The following is a 19,937-nucleotide window of genomic DNA, read 5'->3' as shown; positions in this document are numbered from 1 at the left end:
CGTGCAGGTCAGCGCCTGCCTGCGAGCACCACACGGTGCGGCGTGGCGGGCGAGCTCCTACTGCGCGGGGGGCGCCCCCGCTCCCCGCTGTCCGGCGGCAGCGGGCGTCCCCCGGGAGCTCAGGGGGACCTTTCCTCCACTCCGACCCGCTGGCCTGCTGCCCGAAGGCCCGCCTGCCCCTGCCCAGGCCGACCGGGGCTTGTGCCGGAGCCTGCCCCCCCCTCGGCGGAGCCAGAGCTGTGCTGCCCGCCCCCGCCCCCGCGCCCCGCGGGCCCCTGCTCACCCTGGGCGGCGGCCTGGGAACAGACACCTGTGGCCCGGACCCCCGTCCCACGGGGGCTACGCCCAGCCAGACCCCCGGGACGCTCCCTGTCGTTCCTCGGGGGGCCTCAGTCTCCCCATCTGTTCAACGGCCCTGGTCAGCCCTGGGGATGGAGCCCAGGCGCGCAGGGCGACCACGGTGGCTCTCGGGAGGGCACGTCCCCGCCCGCAGGTCCTGGGACGGACTCGCAGGGTCCCCCTCGGGAGCGGGCAGAGTGGGGCTGCCAGGGGACGCCCCCGGCAGGGCCCCCCAGGCCCCACCACCACTCCCGCAGGGGCAGGGGCGCTCCTTGCGCCGTGCCCGCATGGCCCTGGCAGAGCTCCGCGGCTCCGTGTCTCCAGGGGCCTGGCAGGAGGAGCTGCCCAGCCTCCTGCGCACCTCGTCCCTCCTCTTTCCCGGTGCCAGGGCTTCCGGGGCCCTGGGGATGCCAAGACATGCCCATCAGGAGCTTCCCAGTGTGCCCCATGACACTAAAGGAGGCAGGGAAACAGCTCGTGGCCTGGCAGAGGAGCACAGTCCTCCCAGCTCGGAGGAAATCGAGGCAGACTGCATGGAGGAGGCAGCATTTCAGCTGGGCCTCTGTGCCTGGAAGGGTTGAGGAGGAGGTGGAAAGGCATTGCAGGCGGCTCAGAGGGAGGTGGTGAGTGCGGAGCCCGTGCTCGCAGCCCCCTCGAGGCCAGCTCTGCAGAGCCTCTGGCCCTTTGCCCCTGAGCTCTCTCCACGGCACTGCCAGGGGGTGCCCCCGCACCCCTCAGAGAAGGAAACTGAGGCCCAGAGAGGATGGGGCACTGGCTCGGGACCTGAGGAGGCTGGGACCTGGGGGGTCGGGCCGGGAGGAGTTCTGAGTCCGAGGCCCGAGCACCCCCCACGGCCCGTGGTGCCACCGGCACAGGGATGGCGCGCTGGGGGCGGCGGGTGCACGGGCTGCAGAGCCGTGCCATCGTCTGTGAGGTGAGAGCGACTGTGTGGTCCCCAGTGTCAGCGGGGCCACAGGTGAGGCCTGGGAAGCTGTGGGCGACAGACTCTTCATCCCGGGAGCCCCGAGCCAGGGCAGAGAGCCCAGCCGGGGCCTCGGGGGGGGGCCGCCCGGCGGCCTCCGGGGACCCAGACGTGCAGATGGGACAGGAGGAGACGCGGTCCGTGTGCCCGCCCCTGCGCAGACCGGCGCCCGGCCTGGCCGGCCTGGCACAGCCCTCACCCTGCCCACAGCGTAGGGGCAGCCCCGGGGAAAGGCTCGGGGAGCCCCCCGCCCGGGGCCAGCCTGGCACGGCCAGCCGGCCCTGCCCTCTGAGCCCCGGCCCGGGCCAGGGGAGACCTACCTCGGGAGGTCCTCCAGGGCCTGCATGCCAGGGTCCCGCCTCGAGCTGCTCGCGCCGCTGGGGCCGCCCGCGCAGCCGGCGGCCTGGCCGGACCCCGGCCCTGGGGACGCGCCACCGGCTCCTTCTTCAAAGGCCCCGCTGGCCCTCTGTCGCTCGCTGCCCTCCTCCTGCGTCTCCTCCTCGACTTGGACCCCTCTCCCCGTCTCCTTCTCTTCCTCTTCCTCTTCCTCTTTCTCTTTCTCTCCTCTCCCTGCCTTCACACCCTCCGTCCCAGCCCTCCATCCCTGCCGCCACTCCCTGGCTGGCCTGGTCCTGGGCCCTGACGCCCCTGCCCCTGTCCCCTCTCTCCGTCTGCTGGTCCATCCTGGACCCTCAGTCCCCGGGGGGGGTGTATCCCGGGCTGCCCCCTGTGGACTGTCCCCGGGGGGTCTCTGCCCCCCTCTGCCCCCCGCCTCTGGGCCTCTGGGCCTCTGGACTCTGTGGGTCCCGGCCCCCTCCTCCCGCGGGCTCAGCAGCTGCTTCCCTTTTGTTCCCCCCAGCGCCCCCCTCACCCCCTCAGTCTCCGCCACCTCCGCTGCCCTCTCCCTGCCAGACTAGTAAAAGCACCAGGGAGAAGCCCTTGCTCACTGCCCGCCCGCCGGGCTCGGTGGGACCTGGGGGGGGGGCCTGTGATGGGCAGGAGCTGCCCCTTCCCCTCCGCACCCCCCCCGGGCCACCTGGCCGGCCTCTTCCCGCCCCCCCCCCCGTCTTCCCCATCGCCCCTGCGCCCCCAGCTCTCAGGGCGCGTGGTCCGCAGTTCTGCCTCCCCATCCTTTTGAGCCTTCCTCCTCCTCCTCCTCCTTGCCCGGCCAGGCCCGGCCCGGCCCGGCCCGGCCCGGCCCGCTCTCGGGCCCTCCTCTCCTCCTCTCCCGCATCTGCCGTCTGGTCCAGGGTGCTGCCCGCACCCTCTCCCCCTGCCGCGCCCTCCACGGCGCTGCCCGGGTCCGGGCCGCCCTCAGCCCTGCCTTCCTCGGCCCCTTGCCGGCTCCCCGGTCCCAAACTCAGCCCCGGTCTCCTCTCTCCCCTGTGGTGTCTCTCTGTCCCTATCTCGGTCTCCCTCCCTCCCTCCTTCCCTCCCCTCCCTTCCTCTCCCCTCCCTTCTTCCCTCCCTCCCTCCCCTCCCTCCCCTCCCCTCCCTCCGGGTGCTCCATTTTCCTTTGTTTATTCCCAGCCCTCGGCTCCTTTTATCACCTCAAGGGGGAGGCCCGGCACCCCAGGGATCCCCTCTGCTCCCCCGATGGGGAGGCCCCCCCCCCGCCCCGTGCTGGGCGGCCGGAGCAGCGGGACCCCGAGCGGCGGGCGCCGGCTCAGCCTCCCCGGGTTGGCACCAGGCTCCCGAGGGGTGGCCCCTGGGCAAGGTCAGCGCGGTGCCCTGGCCAGCCGGCCTGTGGCCCCTGGCCCTTTGGCGAAGGCCCCGGAGAAGCAGCCCAGCCCGTGGTTCCGCCGGTTGGGCTCAGCCACCGTGACTCACGGGAGGCTAGTGGCCGGACGAGGGGAGGGACTGGACGCGCCCGAGGGGACTCACTGCGGGCCGGCCGTCCTCCTCCCCGCCGGGGCCCGCCGCCCGCCGGCCGAGGAGCAGACGCCCCGTACCCATGTCTCAGATGGGGAAACCAAGGCTCCGGCCATCCCAAGGTCTCAGAGCCCAGCGGAGCCAGAACCGCGGGCCAGGTCAGCCCCCCCCCCCAAGCGCTGGCCCAGGAAGGCCGCGCCTGTGCACACGGCCCTCCGGCCCGCCCCGGTCCCACAGCCACTGCTAGGGGCCACGTGAGTGGACAGAGCGCAGGGGTGCGACCACGGCGGCGGCCGCGGGTGGACGGGAGAGCCCACCGCCGTGTGAAGGTGGCGGTGCTGGCTGTGGCGGCGTCAGCCGGGAACATTCCACGCGGGCCCTCGGCCCCGATCGGCCCACGGTGACTCAGGTGGTGGCCGGCGGGGGGAGACTCCGTGGGGGTCAGGAAGTCTGGCTCAGATCCCCCTCCGCCCACACACTGGGCCGGGCCCCGTGGCCAGTCCTGGAGAGGAGCCTGAGCAGCTTCCCCGCCCCCGCTCCCTCCAGGAGGGGCCGGCACGGCGGGGAGCCGCGGAGCCGCGGTGCCCGCTGCCGTCCCCAGCACCCGGCCACAGCTGCACACACCTCGGGGTGCGGGGTGATGCGGGGGAGGGAGGGAGGGCGGGGCGGCTGGGCGCCCGGGGAGGTGGGCCTGGCCTTCTCGCTCGCCCGACCGCCGGCACCCCCTCGCCTGTCCGCTCCATTGCGGAATCTTAGTCACAGCAGGGAGCGGGCCTTGCCAAGGCCTATTTTGGTTCAAAAGAAGGAAAAGTATTCCCGCAGGGCGGAGGGCTGCCTGGGGATTGTGGGAAACCCCTGACACGAGGGGGGGTGGGTTGACAGCAGAGTCACACAGCCCCCCCCGTCCGTCGGGACTTCTGGCCAGGGGAGGCGGCGAGAGCGGACCCTGCGCCGGTGGCCAGGCTCCGGGTTCCCCTCCAGCGAGTGTCCGACCAGGGACACGGGGCAGCACTTGCGGCCTGGACCCCACCACCGTGCGTACCTCCATCCTCCCACCCACGCCTGCTCCCGCCCAGTCACTCCTCCGCGGCCACCGGTCCTCCCCTCCGTCCGCCACCGTACAGCCGTCTGTCTCTCCACGCGGCATGGACCCACCCACCAGGTTCTCAGTCTACCGGCCGCCCGGCGACCCGCACAGACACACCGTCTCCTCTGGTCAGCGTCCCGGCACCATCCACGCACACACGCACACACACGCGTGTTTACCCGTCCCCCTGGGCAACGCTTTCCTGGGCCAGTGTCCACCCACCCACCTCCCTGCCATTCACACACACGCTTGCATCCCCCCCACACGCATCTCCCCACCCGTTCACACACACGCATCTCCCCGCCCTTTCACACACATGCTGACACCCCCCCCACACACACGCCCAACTCTGTCTCCGTGTCTCTGTGTCCCCGTGCACACGTGTCCTCGGAGGAAGCATGGCCCCAGCAGTCGTCCGTCGGGACCGTGCCCGTGACCTGCACCCCCGCCCGACAGCCCGTGGGTCTGCTGGCCCGGCCGCCCCGGCCGTGAGCTCCCTGTCGGCTCTGTGCTGCGGCCTTGACCGCCCCCCCCCCAGGCTCTCCTGTCCTCACTCCCCCCGGTCTCTCCCCAAGTGTCCCCGTGTCTGCCCCCCCCACCCTGCACGCGTCCGTACGTCTGTCCGCCCATCCCCCCGTGTGCTCAGCCACCTTGCGAGTCACGCCGGCATCCAGGGGTGCGTGAGCACACGTATGTGCCTCCGCCCTCCCACACGCGTCTGTCCTCACCCCCTGCCCTCCTCCTCGTCCCGTCCGGCCAACCATCACCCCCTCCCCCCCGCCTCGCCACGGGTCCTCACGTGGTTGTCCGTCTGTCCACGTTCTCCTCGCCAGACGCGCCAGACCCCCCCCACCCCCCGGCCGTGGTTTCGGTGCCGGGGAGCGCGTGGGAACCGAGGCCCTGCTCCCTCACGAGGCTGACGTTGTTGTGGGGACGCACGGCGTCGGTGCCGGTGCCGTCCCGCGCCAGGTGAGCTGAAGGCGCCCTGGAGAGCGTGCGCGTCCCAAGCCCCCGACCAGGTGTGCGCCCGCCGCCCGCGCTCGGCCACGGCTGACCCGCCGCGCGTCCGGGTGCTCGCGGCCCGCCCGCCTTCCCGTCCGCCTGTCCTCCCTGTGTTTGCCCGTCTCTCCATCCGAACATCTACTCACTCTCCAGATCCGCCCGCGCGTTCGAGCCCGCGACAGCCCTCGCTGACCTGCCCACCTTCCGTCCAGCCCCTGGCCCCCCGGCCGCGTCCCCGCTCCGTTCGCCCACCTGCGCACCTGCCCGTCCCCCCGAAGTCCGCCTGGCTCTGGGCCGCCCGCTCCGTCCCCGTCCAGGGCTGCTGCTCGGCTGACTGCGCACGTGGGCTCCAAACAGCAGCCCGCGGAGAGGCTGACGTCCGCCCGTCCCCTCGTCCGCCCTCCCGGCGTCTGCTCACGCACACGCCCGCCCGCAGCGCCACACGCCCGCCGGCTCCCGCGCCCGGTGCCGCCGCCGCCACCACTGGCTCACGGGTGTGAGGAATCACGCGCCAGAGACTTTCCTACGTGGGTCCCTTTATTACGACGTGACCTTCATAAAAAACCCCTCGGGGGTGGGGGGTGTGCTGCTTCAATGAGGAGACTGAGATAAAGAGTGTTAAGTAATTCACTCAAAGTTACGTACATCTGTTTTCATTATTTTATAACTCAACGATGTATGTTCTATCGCTAATTTTGACCATCCATGTGTCTACCGTTTGTCTGTATAGTCAACTGACCATTCACCCATTGATCTGTTCACTCGTCTATCCAGCGGTTTGTCCACACAAACATACTTACACACACGTGTTCTCCTGCCCTCCGCTTACTCTCTCTGTCTGTCCTCCCACCCACCCACCCACCCACCCATCACCCATCCATCCACCCAAACATCATCCACCCATCATCCATCCATCCATCCGTCCATCCTTCCATCAATCCACCCACCCATCCACCATCCTTCCACCCACCCACACATCCATCCATCCATCCACCCACCCACCCATCCATCCACCCACTATCTTCCCACTCACTCATTCACCAATCTTCCCACCCATCCATCCACACGTTTATTTACCCACCCTTCCTTCTATCCATTCAGCAATTTATCTACCCATTCGTCCATCCATCGTTCATTCATCTATCTCGTTCCTTCTTCCTACTTTTCTTCGTCCACCTTTTCTTTAATTCGGATTTTTCTCCATCACTGAGTCTCTCATTTCCCTTTGTTTCCTTCTGTGACTAAGACTCGGTCCCTAAGCGGTGTCCCAAGAGGACAGGGGAGCAGCCCCGTGGCCCGTGGCTGGTGCCGCAGTGGAGCCTGGGCAGGGGCTGGAGAAGGCGGGTCTGTCCTCCGGTCAGACACTCCCGTGCCCACTCACCCCCACTCCCACTCCCACTCCCACTCCGGAACGCGTGCTCCCAGGGCGCAAGGGGGAACTGGCGGTGGGAGCCCACGGTGTGGGGGGGCAGTGGGTCGGGGATGCTGGCCTCGGGGCTCTGGGTGACTCCAGATGGAGAGAAGTCCCCAGCTCCCAGAGGAGGCAACCTCCGGATGGCCGCGAGCTCATCGGCCTCCTGGGCGCCTCCGGCCAGCCAAGGCGGCCCAGGGGGGCCTGGGGGTGCCGATGGAGGTGTAGGGACTTGGGTTGGGTCTGGGACCAAGGGAGAAGCTGAGTCTTCTTTCTAGAGTCTTCTAAAATCAACTGGCTAGATGCATCTGTCCCAAGTCCCACTTCTTTTTGAGAGGAAGTGCCTGGGGGCGGGGGGGAGGAGGAGGCGGCAGCCCTGGGTGCCCTCAGAGGCCAGCGAAAGCGCAGGTCAGTCTGGGAAGGAGGGCCCAGCCCCTGCCGTGATGGGGCCCTGCTCCTCGCAGAGCCAGGGGGAGCCCCCACGGTGGGGCAGGGCTGGGGCCCCCCTCCTGCTCCCTCACCGGCAGCCCACGGGCCCCACCGTTGCCGTCACCCCACTTCACCCCGCAGGCCGGGTCTCCTGCGTGCGCACCGGTCCCTCCCTCGCCTCGGCCCCACCGCACCCGGCATCTGGGGACCCGGGACCTAAGGGGCGGGTAGGGTCGTGTGGTCGGCCCCATTGCCCGTGGGGGGCTGGCCGCTCCTGCTGCCCCCCCAGAGCTGCCGCCGCCGCTCCAGGAGGCCCTGGTGCCTTCCCCTTCTGTGCGGGGGGCTGGCTGCCCGGAAGGGGCCCCCTGGACAGGAGACAGGACCATGGGCCCACCCGCTGTCCCACTGTCCCACTGTCCCCATCCCACCCACTCCCAGTTTCCCAGCGTGGAGGCAGTGGGCAGATGGAGCCCGGGCAGGACCGGCCTGGCCCGGGGAGAGAACCAGGGGCTTCCGACGCCAGCCTTCCCCTCCCCTCCACCCGCCTGTGTCTGGGTCCACGGGCCCGGGGCCGGCGGCGCAGCAGGGAGGGCGGACTTTCTCCACCTGCCGGCCTCTCGGTCCCACACCCACGTGGCCCCCAGCCCACTCTCTCCAGGGGGGTGCTGGGGGGAGGTGGGGGGGACCCCGACCGTGCTCCAGAGGACGGTGCTTCCTCCTCGGCCAGAGAGGCCCTGACTCCGTCTGCCTCGCGAGCTGGGGCTGGGGAGTCCGGGAAGCCCCCGCCCCAGCTGGCGGTCTCCCAGAACCCCCTCGGAAATCCCTGGACGGACCGTCCCCGAGACGCAGTCACCAGGGAGGAGCCGGGGCCTGGCACTCGGCCGAGACCTTCGGAAAGAACCCGCCTGCTCTGAGGGGCTGGCCTCGTTTCTGCTTTCCGGGCAGGTCCCGGGCATCCCCCTCGCGCCACCGGGCCCTGCTCCTGTGTTCCCGAGGCCTCGGACACGCCACCCTCCCCTGCGGGAGCCCCCATGGGCGCTGCATGGGGCAACCGATCACCTGCGGTCGGGGGGGCAGTGCAGAGCCTCCTGGACCCCCGGCAGCCTGGTCGGGAGCCCACGGGCACCCAGGTGCCCCGGGGCGGGGGGAGCAGGGCTCTGCCGGAAGGTGGTGCCTCGGCCAGGATTCGGCCCTGGGAGCCCTCGTTCTGCCTGTGACACGGGGGTCCCCTCCCCGGGGCTCCACAGCGGCAGCCTCGGTTTGTCCAACCCCCGGCCCGCGGGCCACAGGTGGCCTAGGATGGCTGCGAATGCCCACCACACTCAATCGTGAATCTACTTGAAACTTGACGAGATGCTCTGTCTGCGCTAGGGTTTGGGTACTGAGTGCGTGGCCCAGGGGTGCCGCAAGGGTGGACGGGCGGCCCCGGGGGAGTCTGGCACGGGGGGGTGGGGAGGGGCAGCTCGTGGAGGGGGAGGCCGAGGCCCCAGACGGTGGGGCTGCTTTGCCCACAGAGCACTAGTTCAGGTGACGGCGCCGGGCGCTGGCCGTGCCCCCAGGACTCTGCCTGCCCCCTCCCGCTGCGCTGACCCCCCCACCCCAGCGAGGACTTCAGGGGCCGGCCGCCGTCCACGCCCACGGGCCCATCACTCTGACACCCTCGGAGGGGCCCTGAGGACTGGGCGGCCGGCCTTGTGTGGGGAGGAGGGCAGCATGGGCCACCGGGGAGGGGCGGCCTGCCAGGCCTGGTCCCCTGGGTGGGCAGAGACGTGGGGTCTCTGAGGAGGCCGAGGGGACGTGGGGGAGGGCGGATGCCTGGGAGGATTCTCCCAGTCAGCAGGGCGGCGGCCTCAGCCGCCCTCTCCCTCTCCCCGCCCGGGGAGGTGGGAGGGGAGGGAGCCAGGACCCCGGGGGCCTGGCCGGGAGGAAGGCACCTGGCCCCTCCCCTGCGGGATTGCCGGGGCCTGCGACCCCTGACCTGTGGGGAGCGGGGAGCAGACCCACCTGTGGGCCCCGAGGCCTGACTCGGCGCTGACGCGGAGGGAGCCCCGGGACTCTGGCCCCCGGTCCTTCTGCCCCAGCGGCCGGCTCCAGGCTGGCCCTGTCCGGCTCCGCCCTCCCTCCCCAGTGGCTGGGCACTGCCCGCGGCTCCCAGCCGAGCGCGCCTGCCGCGCCGGGCCGTGTCCGGGCCTGCTGGGAGGGCACGGGTGGGAGGGCCGCCGGGGGCAGTCTGAGGGGGCTCACTCGCCCCACTGCAGGGCACGGCCCGCGCTGCTGGGCAGTGGGCAGGGGGGCGTCCTGAGAGCCTCGCCACCCCCCGCCCCGGGGCACGGCGTGCAGGTTGGGGGCCTGGCCTCCTCGGCCCCGCCCCTGCCCAGCAGACCCCTGGGGGCTCCCCGTGGGGTTTCCCAGGCCACACACCGCCCGCCTGGCTCGGGGACTCTGCACCCTCTCAGGAATGTCCCCAGGTCCCCGGGTCTCCTTGGGAAAGGAGAACCCACCTCAGCGGCGTCTCGGTTTCATTCTGAAAGGGCGCACCGCATGCCACACGGGGGAGGGCTGTGGGGGGGGACGGCGGTGACGCGCCCTCGGGGGCGCCGTGCTCGGGGGCCGGGGCGTCCTGGGCCTGCCCTGCCGCCCAGCGCCCTGCACAGGGACAGCCTCACACCCCGGGACGGGCACCGGGACGCCCGGGTCAGCCAGGCCACCCCCCTGCTGCTTGGGCAGCACCCTCACCCCTCCTCTCCCCGGCTTGGGTGACAGCTGAGGGGGGTCAAGGGTGGGGCCAAGGAGGGAGGCGGGCGCCTGGCCCGGCGGCCTGAGCCTTGACCTTCTACGGGCATGAGGTGGCCGAGGAGCCCAGGGCTCGGGGGTTGGCTGGCGCTGGCGCGAGGAGCCGTTCCCGAGCGGGCGCAGCTGTCCCCGGTCACCGGCCGGGTGGCAGAGCACAGGCACCCTGAGCCAGACCCCGCGGAGGCCACGGCTCCGCCTCCCGCACCCCGCCCTTGGGCCCCCGCGGAGGGCCGGCAGGTGGAAGGCGGCCCCTTCCTTCCAGCGAGTGTGGGGGGGCCTGGCTCACAGTCACACGCACGGCAGACACTTGTCACTCCCCTCGTCCACAGTGAAGGCGTCGCTCCCACACTGCGGCCCCCAGCCTCCCCAGGAGGAGCTGCTCAGGTCCCCTGGGCCCGTCAGCCCCGAGGCCCGGGGTCCCTGCTCGCCCCCTCCTGCCCAGCAGGGCCGCCGCCCCACAGACCCCCCTGCCCACCCCGGGCTGTTGGTCTCCATCCCCACAGGGCCCCACATCCCCGTCCGACCTCCACCCGCCCACCCCCGGAAGCCCCACCTGCCCCCGAGGCTGCCAGCTCCCATCCTCGCCGGGACCTGCACCCGGGGCCACGGGACCCAAGGTGTGGCTCCGCCGGGCGCCTGCCCTTCCAGGCCCCGGGCCCTCCTCCTCCTCCTCCGTTTCTGCCCTGCCCAGGCCCCCCGTGGGCCGCAGGTGGCAGCCCTTTTGCCAGCAGCCCACACAGAGCCTCTGCCTGTGTCCCTTCACCGTGCACCTCCAGCCCGCAGTCCCTCCCGGCACTCAGACTGGGGTCCTGCCGACCTCCTGCCTCCATCACCGGAGTGGGCAGCCCGGCTGGAGGGCAGCTGTGCTCCGTGGAGCCCTGAGTGGGAGCTCTGGCGGTCCCCAGGCCGAGCAGCCCTGTGGGCCGGGCCGGGCCGGGCCCAGAGCCTCCCACCGCAGCCCCAGCTGCAGCCCTCCACCCGCAGCCCTGCCTGCCCCGGGCCCAGGCCCCACCCTGGGTCCCATCTGTCCTGGGCCAGCTCTCAGGGACTCGGCCTCACCCGGGGGGCCCAGCCGCAGAAGCTCAGAGGCTCAGAGTGGCGGGCACCACCGTGGGGTCCTGTGGGTCCAGGACGGTGCCCCTGGCCCCACGGCCTCAGGCACCCAGCATCACCGCACGGCACAGAGCACACGCGCCGCGCGGCCTCCCGCGGGCCTTACCCGGCGCCTTCCTCCGCCAGCAGCTCCTCCTGCTCCTCGAGGTCCGGGTGGCCGGCCGCCTCCGCCATCGGCCTGGCGTGCGTCGGGGTCCGGGCGCTGCTTGCCGTCTGCCTGCTGCGGGGCGCTCAGAGCTTCCTGGGGCGGCGGCTGGGCCCCCACCCCCGCCGCGTTTCACTTCCCCCTTCCGCGGCAGGTTGAGGTTTGCGCCGGGGCCGGGGTGTTGTTCTCAGCCGGCTGCCGCAAGAGGAGAAAGAAACAACACCAGGAAGCGTTGAGCAAGTGGCAGGGCCTGGGGCGGCCGGCCTCGGGACGGCAGAGGGGCGGCAGGGGGACCGGGTCACCCTGTGGCCCTGCAGGGTCCCAGCGCCCGCACGGGAGCCCCCCCCACGCCCTCCTGGGCCCCCTGCAGCCGGCCGTGGCCGCCGGGGCCCTGAGTGCACGCTGCGGTCCCTCAGACACACCGGGGTGTGGCTGTGGCCTCCGGAGCCTCCAACCTCGGCACTGTGGCCTCCCCGGATGGAACCTTCCGGACGTGCCCACAGGGCAGACACACCTTTCCTCCACGCCCGGGGCCGTTGCCCCGACACCCCGACACCCTGACACCCTGACTGGGATGTGCGCCACCCCGCTGACCACGTTCTGTGCGCCCGGGTCTTGTCTGAGCGCTTTGGGGGTCCCGGCGGCTCCTCTGCTCACCCCTCACCGTCCGCTCAGCGACCTCAGCACTGACCCCGGGGGGGCAGTCAGCGTCAGCAGGCTCCGGGGCCTGAGGGGTCCCCTGGGGGGCACGAGCAGGGAAGCAGGGACCCCCTGAGTCCGCCTGAACCCTGGGCGCCCTCCTGTTGAGAGTGGCCAGCCCTGGGGTGCAGGAATCAGTGTTTGTGGGGGCCACACCCCAGCGGGCTCGGGCCGGGAGCCGTCCGGCCACGCTGGGGCAGTAGTGAGGTGGGCGGCAGAGACGAGCCACCAGCCCTGGGCTGGCCCCTGGGCCCTGGGCCGGGAAGACAGGAAGAGGGGAGCCTCAGGCCATCTCGTCAGGCCCTGGCCAGCAGCGGGCCTGAGCCCTCCCAGCAAAGGGACTTGGAGGGGCCGGAGGGGAAGGGGGCGGCCGGCGGAGAGGCCCGGGGGTGGGGGCCGGCAGCATCTCCGCAGTGTTCATCCGTGGGGTGGGGGCCCAGCCAGGGCACCAGCTGGCACGGGAGGCAGGGCCCAACTCCCAGGTCCCACATGCACCTGGGCACCAGGGGCAGGCCCGAGCCAGGCCCGGGGCCGCAGGGGAGCCCCCCGGGCCCCTGGGGCTCTTGTGGCCTGCTGCCTGTCCTGTCCCTGGTGCCACTCACCGTCCAACTGGGGCCCTGGTGGTCGGCGGTCCCTCTGAGCGGGGGCAAGGCCCCAGCCTCCCGCCAGCATCCCCGGAGCCCCGCCCCCCCGGGAACCCTGCCCCCCGCCAGGCGCCTCACCAGAGGACGTGACCTTGGGTTGGCCACCTCCGGCCTGCGGTGAGCGTGACCCCGACATCGCAGCTGAGAGTTCTCGGGGCCATGGCAGGATGTGGGGGTGGGGGGAGAGCACGTGAGGGTGGATGCCCCCCAACGCAGGGTCCCCACGCGGCCACTGCTGCTCTCCGATCCCAGGCTCAGGGTGAAACCAGCCGGGGCTTCTGTTCAGCCGCGTGCGTCTCCAGGCGGATGCGACGTGGCGTGAGAGCTATAGCCTCGCTCCTTGCAGGCCCAGGGAGCCCGCGGACCCCCCGCCCCGTGCGTGTGCCAGGCCCCAGGGCCCTCCAGAGTGGGCTCCGGCCCGAGCCCCCGCCTGTCCCCAGCCCCTCGGCGGCCTGGTCCCTCCCGGTCCTGCTCTGTCCCCCAGAGTCACCCCCGGCACCCCCGAGGGTGCCGCTTTGGGAACAGGGCCTGCGCTGACGTAACCAGCTGAGATGAGGTCATTGGGGTGGGTCCCCGTACAGACGGCTGGTGTCCTTCTGAAAAGGGGAACTCTGGGGACAGACACACACACACACACGCACGGGGACAACGCCGAGGGACTTGAAGGCAGAGGCCGGGTGGTGCGCCCACAAGCCCAGGAAGCCCGCGGATCGCGCCGGAAACCCCCGGCAGCCGGGGGCGGGGCCTGGACCAGCCTGTGCCTCTCAGGCCCCGGCCGGTGGGGCTGGCCCTGTAGGCACCAGCTCTGGGGACAATCGTCCGGGGCCTTCCAGCCACCAGCCCTGGGGACAATCCCTCCCTGCTGTTGGAGACTTCCTGCCTGTGGGACTCGCTGTGGCCGCCCCGACACTGACACCCCTGCCCCCCGCCCCCCAGCCGTGTGTCTAGCCTGCAGGCCCCGCCCCACACCTGCCGTGGGGTGACAGTGGGGATGGCGCCCCACCCTCCACCACCGTCCTGTGGAGGAGGCTCAGCGGCCACACCAAGGATGCCATCGATAGGAGCTCTGGGGACCTGCGGGGAGCCAGGGGGCCTGGCGCCGCTCCCCAGAGTCACCTGGACCCCCCCCCCCCACTTCACGGAGGAAGCGGAAATGAGAGAGCCCCACCTCGAAATCCGGCCCCGGCCCCCCGCCTGCTCCGAGACTCCGCTGCCCGCCAGCCCTGGGGGAGGCTGCCCAGCCCCTCCGCCCTGCGACCCGGGGTTCGTGTCTGAGTCTCCCATCCTCAGAAAACTCCAGAGGAGCCTCCCTGGACCGGGCCCTTCTCAGGCCTTCCCCCCTTCCCGCCTCCGTCCCCCACTCCCCTCGGTGGGACCGGCCGCCCTGGGTGAGGCGGGGGCACCACCCCGGGACGGGCCGGCCCCCCCTCCAAAGGGCCGGCCACGCACACCAGAGGGCTGGCCGGGTCCCGCTGGGCGGCAGGTCCAGCAGTCCAGGCCCTTCCTGTGCGTCGCCCGAGGCACCGGCACCTGCCGTGGGGTGCTTGGGCGGCTGGCATTCACGCAGCCTCTGGGGTGGGAGGGGGCGGGGGGCAGAGACCTCGCCTTGCCCGTCCGGTGCCCCCAGACCCGGTGCGGTGTCCGGTGACACAGTGGGTGCCCGGGAGAAGCACCGAGCCCGTCGGAAGCCAGGACAGAGCACGCTCCGTGGGGGTCAGAGTGGGCCCAGGGAGGCACCGGGGAGCTGACCTCGGGCGCGGCACCCCTCAGGGCTGGACGGGGGGGGGGGGGCATCTGTGCCGCTGCAGGGCACGGAGGTGAGGCGTCCTCCAAGGCCCAGCTGGCATGGTCCCCAGGAAGAGAAATGTCAGGACCACATGCTGGTGACATCGGGGGACAAAGACCCCAGGGTGGCCACGGGGGAGTGTGGGGGAGCGACGGAGGGAAAGCGGTCAGCACAGGGCAGGGCAGGCTGGGGAGGGACAGGCCTGGCCCAGACGGCGCCGTGAGCACCGGCCGGGCCGCCGGAGCGAGGGGGGCCACTGCCCATCAGCACGCAGGGTTCCGGCGCCAGAGGGGCGGCCGGGGCTGCCCTTGGGGACAGGGACAAAGGCTGGCTTGTGAGCGGGGTCCCTGGGAGGGTCGCGCTGGAGGCAGGACGCCGGCCGAGGCAGACAGGTGGTGGGAAGGGCACTTCGAGGACCCGGGAGGGGAAGGGGGTCCGACAGAGCTGCAGGGGGGGCAGGAGCGAGGGGCGCTCGAGCGTCTGGGCTGAACCGGTGCCCCAAACGCCGGCGCCTTCCAGCCCTGACCCTCTGCGCCCTCTGGCGCGGCCTCGGTCGGAAGCAGGGGCTCTGTGGGTGGGCGACCCAGTGGCCGGGGGCCCAGTGCAGGCCTCGCCCAGTGTGACCGGGGTCCTCACCAGGCGAGCGGTGGGGACACAGAGGTGCACAGAGGGACGCCCTGGGCCAGGGCCACGGCCTCAGGAGGGACCCGCCCTGCGAGCCCAGGACGGGCACCCTGAGGGGCTGCGTCCCAGCCGCCGTCCCTGGAGCTGTCCAAGGGGCTGGGGACACCGGCACGGGGGGGGCACATGCACCGGGGAAGGCAGCCCCTCTCTCGGGCGTCCCGGGGAGGAGGGGGACGCATCACCCGAGTAGTGGGGGTCGGTGCGCGGGGTGGGTGGGGTCTCAGAGGAAGAAGAAGAGGCCGTGGGGGTCCTTGGGACAGAGGGGGACAGGGGAACCACCGGGGGGGTCGGAAGGGTGGGAGCGGCACCGGGAGAGGACAGATGGGCAAGCAGGGAACGGGCCCCCCTGAGGGGACACACGGAGAGGCCAGGCGAGGCGAGGGACCTGCCGCTGAGGGCAGGTGAGGGTGGGCAGGTGATGCAGGCGCAGTCAGCACGTGCAGGGGGCAGTTTTTCGGTGTTGGGTGTGCCTCTGACTGGAGCTGAAGGGGCCCCCCTTGTCCTCCTGGTGCCACGGGCTTGTCTGGTCAGAGCCCCCCTCCCTGCTCCGAGTCCCAAGTGCCCCTCAGCTCTGCCGTGCGCCCCGAGCCCTGGGCAGGCCCCTGCGGTGACGCTGCTGGGGTCGGTGCCGCCCGCCCGGTCCCAGGCATGAGTGAGGGTGCTTCCCGGAGGCCCAGCCGTCCCCAGGGAGCGGGCAGCGGGTGCGGGCCCCGGGGCTGATAAGCCTGGGCCGGAGCTACAAGGCCACATGGCCGGGGGGATGGTGGCCCGTGCAGGCTATCGGAAGGACGCGGCCGGACCTCAGACTGCGGAGGGCGGGGGCGGCCCCTGGGGAAGGCCATCGGGGCCCTGGCTGACGTCAGGCTCTCGGTCCCTCGGGAAGGTCAAGGCATCAATCGCTGGGCCCTCCGGAAAGCAAAGGCAGGACCCCCCACCGTGGGCCAGGCCGGTCCTGGCCTCCCCGGGGCCCCCACCAGAGATCTGAGCGACGGGGCCTCCGAGGGCAGGCCCTGCACCATCTGTCACTTGGGAGGCTGAGGGCCGTGGCCTCGCTTGGACAGCCTCATCCGGGCCTGCCAGGGACGTGGCGGTGGGCCAGGGCCTTGGGGCTGAGCAGGAGGGGACCCGAACCCTCCCAGGGGGCCCACGAGGGGCCGGGTTGGCCTGTTTTCAGCCTCTGGGGGTGCAGGCCCGGTCCCCAGCGGTGGTGAGCCCCTACATCCTGGGCACAAGGCACCCCGGGAGGACCCTCTGACCCAAGACCGCCAGCCCCGGCCGTGTGTGCCCTGTGAGGGGCTGTGGCTCCGAGGAGGGGGAGATGGGGGCCGCCAGCGTGGGGCGGAGCCGTGCCGGGACGTATCCAGACAGACAGGGCCGTGCGAACGGACATTCGGCCTCGCTGAGAGAGCCGCTGCTCAGGCCGGACCCGGGCCCCCGGTCTCTGGACCCTGAGGCCCCCGGCGGCAGCCCAGAGCGAGCCCTGGTGCACTCTGGGAACTGCCCACCGGCCAATGGCCACAGCCCAGGGTGCCGGCCAGCCAACGGGCAGACACCCGTGCTCCGGGACACGGTCCCCGAGGCCCCGAACCCTCGCCCTTGCCGGGGCCTCCCCTGGACGCGGCGCCCAGGGCTGGGGCGGGCGGAGAGGCGGGACAGGACCACAGCAGACCAGTCGTGGGTTCGGGAGTCTTTATTGACAGCCGCACGAGCGGGCCCTCGGGCGGCGGACGCTGCCGGCCGCAGGGCGCCTAGGACTCGGACTCGAACATCTTCTTCCGGCCCTCCATGCCGGACTTCTCCTCGATGTTCTTCCTCCAGTCGCCCACGTCGCGCAGATCGCGCTCCTGGGGGCGGGCAGAGGCGGCTCGGGCCCTGCCGTCCCGTCCCCAAGGCCCTCCCCCCCCCGCCCCCCAGGCCCCCCTCCCCCGGGGGCAGGGACCCCCGGCCTCGCACCTTCTCGGTGTCCTCCTTCTTGACCTGCTTCAGGTTGGCCCGCAGGTCCATGCACACCTTGTGCTTGGAGCCCAGCAGGGCCTTGAGCATGGCGTCGGCCGACATGCGCACCCTCCTCAGCGGCGGCCTCTTGAACTTGCCGCGCAGGTCGAACAGCTTCTGGTTCATGTCCTCCAGCTGCGGGGGAGGATGGGGGCAGGGCTGGGCAGCGGCCGGCAGGGCCAGAGCCCCCCCCCCCAGGCCCCCCGTCCCCCCCTCGCACGGAGCCCCGCGGCCGCCCGCTCACCTCCTTGGTGCTCTTCTGCACCTTCATCTCCATGTCGTACTTCTCCTCCTCGGCCACGTCGATCTTGGCGTGCAGCTGCTTGCAGAGCTCCTGCAGGGGGGCGGGCGCGGGCTGTGCTGACCCAGGACCCCCCGCCGGGCCGCCCCCCACCCCGTGCCCGCCCGCCCGGCCGGCCGGTGGCGGGGAGCCCGAGGCAGGGCGGCCGCCGGTACCTGCACTTCGGCCATGGAGCTGGGGATGTGCAGCGGGGCACAGTGCTCCGCCAGGTAGTTCTGCTTCTCCGTCTCCCGGCGGCTCTCCTCCTTCTCCAGCTCCGTGGCCGCGATCTGCAGCATCACGCTCTGTGGGGGGCAGGCCGCGGGCGGCGGTGAGGGGCCGTGGGCCGGCTGCTCGGCCCGCGCCGCCCCGCCACGGCCCCCCGGCCCCGGGCGGCACCCACCTTCAGGTGCTGTCTGCGGGCCGTGATGGCCCGGTTGCGCTTCTGCAAGGCGTGAGGGGAGAGAGGTGGAGTCAGGGCCCCCGGCCCGCACACCCGCACGGGGCCCCCCGTCCCGCACCCTGCCACCGCACGCGGGCCCCCCCACCCTCCCGCATGTGCAACGCCCAGCCGGGGCCTGCTGCTCGGGGCGGCTGGGCCCCGGGCTGCTTGGGGGCGCGTGTGGGTGCAGGGAAGTGGCCGCGCCCAGAGGACACAGGGAGGGTCGGGGGTCCCTGCCGGGCAGGGGTGGGGGCGGGGTGCAGTAATCCGAGAGAAGCCATTTCCGGGGCGACCGAGCCGAAGCCCCACTCCCCCTGGCGCCGGGACCACTTCCTCTGTGGCGTCGCTGTCTGCAGGGTGGGCTGGGCGGTCGTCCTGGGCCTTGAAACTCCGGCCTCCGGCTCACCCCAAGCGGGGGTCCTGCCCTGCATGCTCCACCCCCGAGAAGATACTCACCTCATCACTGCCCCGGGAGGGGGAGGGGAGGGGGTGGGGGAGAGAAGAGAGAGGTTAGGGACCTGTGACGGGGCGGGTGGGGACGGGGGGGGGGGGTGGGCAGGGCGGGCAGAGACCCCCGCCCCTGGGTGGCAGGAGGGGCTGGCAGGGGCACCGGACTTGGGGACCTCACTTACTCCCCCATCCTGAGGTCCTGGGCTGAGAGCCTGTGGGGGAGAGAGACGGGGTGTGAGGGGCACAGACTGTGGGGGGTGGGCGCAGCCCCCCTGCTGCCTGGCCCCCAGCTCCAGCCTCCCCGGGGCGGGGGGCGGGGTGATGCCTTGGAATTCCCTGGGGCGCGAAGGGAGAGGAGAAAGCATCCCAGAATATCCCGGCAGGGCCTGGGGTGCGCAGCTGTCCCCGAGGGAGGCGGGCCCGGCCGGGCCAGCACAGGTGGCCGCCAGAGCCACCCCGCTATTTTTAGTGCGGCTCCTTCGGCTCGGGGCCCAAGTGCCCGCGCGAGAGAGAGGCCGGTCCCCAGCCCCGTCCGGGCGTCCTTGCACAGGAAGACCCCTCCCGGGGTCCCAGAGAGGAGGCCTGGCCCCCGAGGACCGGCCAAGACCCCTGCCCACCCCGAGTCCCACCCCGCTGCGTCTCTCTGGCTGTGAGATCCGTGGAAGCCCCCCACGGAGGGCGGCTGGCGGCAGCCCCCCAGCCCCCAGCCCCCCGCCCCAGGACGTCCCCCTCTGGGCTCCCTCGAGCGGCACAGGTGCCCGGCCTCCACGGGCCGGCCGCCTCACCTGGTGTCGGGGCCGCTGCACTGGGAGCGAGGTCGGGCGGGCGGTGGCGACTTGGGCTGGTGGGCCCCGGGGGAGGGGTATAAATGTCCTCCCCCAGGCTGGGCCCCTGCTCGGAAAGGACATGGAGGCCTCCTCAGACCAATGGGGGCGCAGGGACCTCCCCACCTGCCCAGGCCGCCGGGCCCTGGCCCGGCCACATGCTGCCGTCCGGTCCAAGAAGTCTTGGTGGGGGGTGGCCGAGGTCGAGTTGCTCTATTTAGGGACTGGTGACGGGTTGGAGACATTCCTGCTCCTTGCAAGGAGCCCGCGGGCAGCTGTGCGCGGCCTCCGGGGACCTCGGGGGCCGGGGTGGGTGCGCGGCCGGGGGCCAGCGGCGGGCTTCCCGGGGCCCTGGCCCTGCTGGGCTTTGCACAGGGTCCACACCGCGGCGTCCGCCCGGGGACGGCAGCCACCTCCCCTGCAGCACCCCCTTTCCCTTCCAGCCCGGGGGGGGCGGGGGGCGTCTCTGCCACAAGCTGGCTGTGCCCCCCCTTTCCCCGAGCCAGTTCCAGAGTGAGGCCTGGCCCCCCCCAACGGGGCCTCTGGGCCCACAGGGGGGCCGGGGGTCCCGGGGGTGGGGGCGTGCCGCCGCCTGCCCACCCAGGAGCAGGCGGGGGACGCCCTGGACGTGCCGCCAACAGGACGCCCCACCCGAGGGCTGTTCCTGCACGACTCAGAACACGTCCTCCCATCCAGCATGCGGAGGCCCTGCCGGGACCCTCCCTGACCCGAGGGGCCGGGGCCCCGCGGCCCCCACCCAGCGCAGGCATGCGGAGGGCCCTGACTTGGCACCCTCCGCGCGCGGGGTGTCTGGGCCTGGGGGGGGGCTCTGGGGGAGCGGGGCCGCCCGGTGAGCGGGGCCAGAGCCGCCCGCTCTTCCCGCCAGGCCGGGCCCCCCTCCCCCAGGCCCCAGCGTCTTCCGCAGGCGTCTGCTGCCCCCTGCTGCCCACAGGGGGGAGG

General features: G+C 72.4%; 2 protein-coding genes across 4 annotated transcripts in view; both read right to left on the bottom strand.

Moving 5' to 3' along the window:
- Positions 1-11,515, bottom strand: part of LSP1 (lymphocyte specific protein 1) — a 32,052-nt gene extending 20,537 nt beyond the window's left edge. Inside the window, exon 1 of one of the 3 annotated variants that reach the window (XM_045821016.1) lies at positions 11,135-11,515. In XM_045821016.1, coding sequence (XP_045676972.1) covers positions 11,135-11,202 — 68 coding nt within the window. In that variant the 5' untranslated portion in view covers positions 11,203-11,515. Of the gene's footprint in view, positions 1-1,641; positions 2,176-11,134 lie in introns of those variants that run through there. The other 2 variants (XM_045821015.1, XM_045821017.1) reach the window with 2 other exon arrangements.
- Positions 11,516-16,661: 5,146 nt separating this feature from the next.
- TNNI2 (troponin I2, fast skeletal type) lies at positions 16,662-19,460 on the bottom strand. Its single transcript, XM_045821018.1, has 8 exons — positions 18,939-19,460; positions 18,336-18,365; positions 18,160-18,166; positions 17,665-17,706; positions 17,438-17,566; positions 17,226-17,315; positions 16,940-17,116; positions 16,662-16,830 (listed from the first exon to the last, which is right to left on the bottom strand). Exons 1-8 carry the CDS (start codon positions 19,220-19,222, stop codon positions 16,735-16,737), a joined length of 855 nt encoding a protein of 284 aa, XP_045676974.1. The 5' UTR covers positions 19,223-19,460; the 3' UTR covers positions 16,662-16,734.
- Between the last annotated feature and the right edge of the window lie 477 nt (positions 19,461-19,937).

The sequence above is a fragment of the Phyllostomus hastatus genome, unplaced genomic scaffold (assembly GCF_019186645.2).
Source record: "Phyllostomus hastatus isolate PE091 unplaced genomic scaffold, TTU_PhHast_1.1 phas_scaffold_443, whole genome shotgun sequence".
Lineage (NCBI taxonomy): Eukaryota > Metazoa > Chordata > Mammalia > Chiroptera > Phyllostomidae > Phyllostomus > Phyllostomus hastatus.
The sequence above is the reverse complement of the archived record's forward strand: the minus strand, read 5'-3'. Positions and strand labels throughout refer to the sequence as shown.